The sequence below is a fragment of the Poecilia latipinna genome, unplaced genomic scaffold, assembly GCF_001443285.1.
Source record: "Poecilia latipinna isolate Pla-1442-1.1 unplaced genomic scaffold, P_latipinna-1.0 Scaffold4615, whole genome shotgun sequence".
NCBI classification, from domain to species: domain Eukaryota; kingdom Metazoa; phylum Chordata; class Actinopteri; order Cyprinodontiformes; family Poeciliidae; genus Poecilia; species Poecilia latipinna.
The window spans coordinates 19038-20273 of NW_015117231.1; the positions used below are offsets into that span (position 1 = coordinate 19038).

Here is a 1236-nt window from a genome sequence, read left to right on the forward strand (position 1 = left end):
AAATATATTTTGTGAGCTAAAGAGATATATATATATACACACACACACATATATATATATATATATATATATATATATATATATATATATATATATATACACGACAGCTGCGTATCGGACGCCAACTTCAATACTTCAGTGTCGTGGCAGAATGCTTCTTACCTTCAGAATAGATATTTCCAGCATTTTGTGAAAGAACTGGAAGCTGAGAAACAAGAAAACATAAGCAGCAAATGTTAAAGAGTTTATCTGGGACGGAATAAAAGCCACAATCTAACCGTGCCCAACTTGTCAGCTAGCTTTACTTGTTAGCTAAGCTAGCTGACGTAAGCAAATGGGGTTTCTCTAATTTACAATAAAAATAAGTTTATACATCCTTAATACACCAGCTAATGTCTTGTAAAGCACATTTTAACATCGGTAAAATTACATTCTCTGTTGTTCGTCGGGTTATTTACAGCTTACTCAATGCAACAAAACATACCTTTCTCAGAGGTTCACCAATTACCGCTGACTGATTCAAAGAAAGGTGGCAGCTATTCTGACACTGTCCGCTAGAGGTAGTGGTATTTTTTCCCCTAACTGGATTATATCAGCAACATCTTTATCTGGTGGCTTGAGAAGTGAGGTTAAGCAATGTTAAAATTCGGTGGGTCTTTGACAGATTTCCGCACCACTAGATTTCAGAAGTTAAAACTTTAAAACAGGTGTTACGTTTTCCCATCAGATACTGGCCCTGTCCGAATACTCGCACTTGCACCCTTGTTTCGCTCTTGGCCGTTTCTCAATATGCGTAGTTGTCTGTTCTTGGGTATTTGTGAAATGTCATGGACAGTGAATAATCCATGTATGGTTCGTTCTTTGGTTTTTTCGTTTCAAAATAAAATTGCAAAAACAAAACAAGCATGTGTTTTTTGTTTTTTCGTTTTTAAACGAAATTAGAAAAACACACACGGGAATTACAGTGGCCCATTTCTAAGTACGCATCAAGGCAAGAACGCTCAAAGTACCCGGATGTGTTCTTGCTCCTCCCATTTTATCGAGGACGCATCCTTCTGCTGTGTCCGTCAAATGCGCGTTCTTTTTGAAGCGTTTGATCGCTGCACGTGACGTTTGGCGGAATTATGGCAATGTTTTGTTGTTTTTTTTCGTCTTTGTTGAAAATTCAAAGAAAATAGTCCAAGTCACACATAAGTAACAAAAATGTTTGACAAAATAAACTGAGCAGAAAAAAGA

General features: G+C 36.9%; 1 protein-coding gene across 1 annotated transcript in view; it reads right to left on the minus strand.

Annotated features, from left to right (window-relative positions):
- Positions 1-922, minus strand: part of LOC106942863 (putative ATP-dependent RNA helicase TDRD12) — a 19612-nt gene extending 18690 nt beyond the window's left edge. Inside the window, exons 1-2 of the mRNA XM_015026208.1 lie at positions 485-922; positions 163-205 (exon numbers count right to left, since the gene is read on the minus strand). Coding sequence (XP_014881694.1) covers positions 163-186 — 24 coding nt within the window. The 5' untranslated portion in view covers positions 187-205; positions 485-922. The remainder of the gene's footprint in view (positions 1-162; positions 206-484) is intronic.
- Positions 923-1236: the final 314 nt, after the last annotated feature.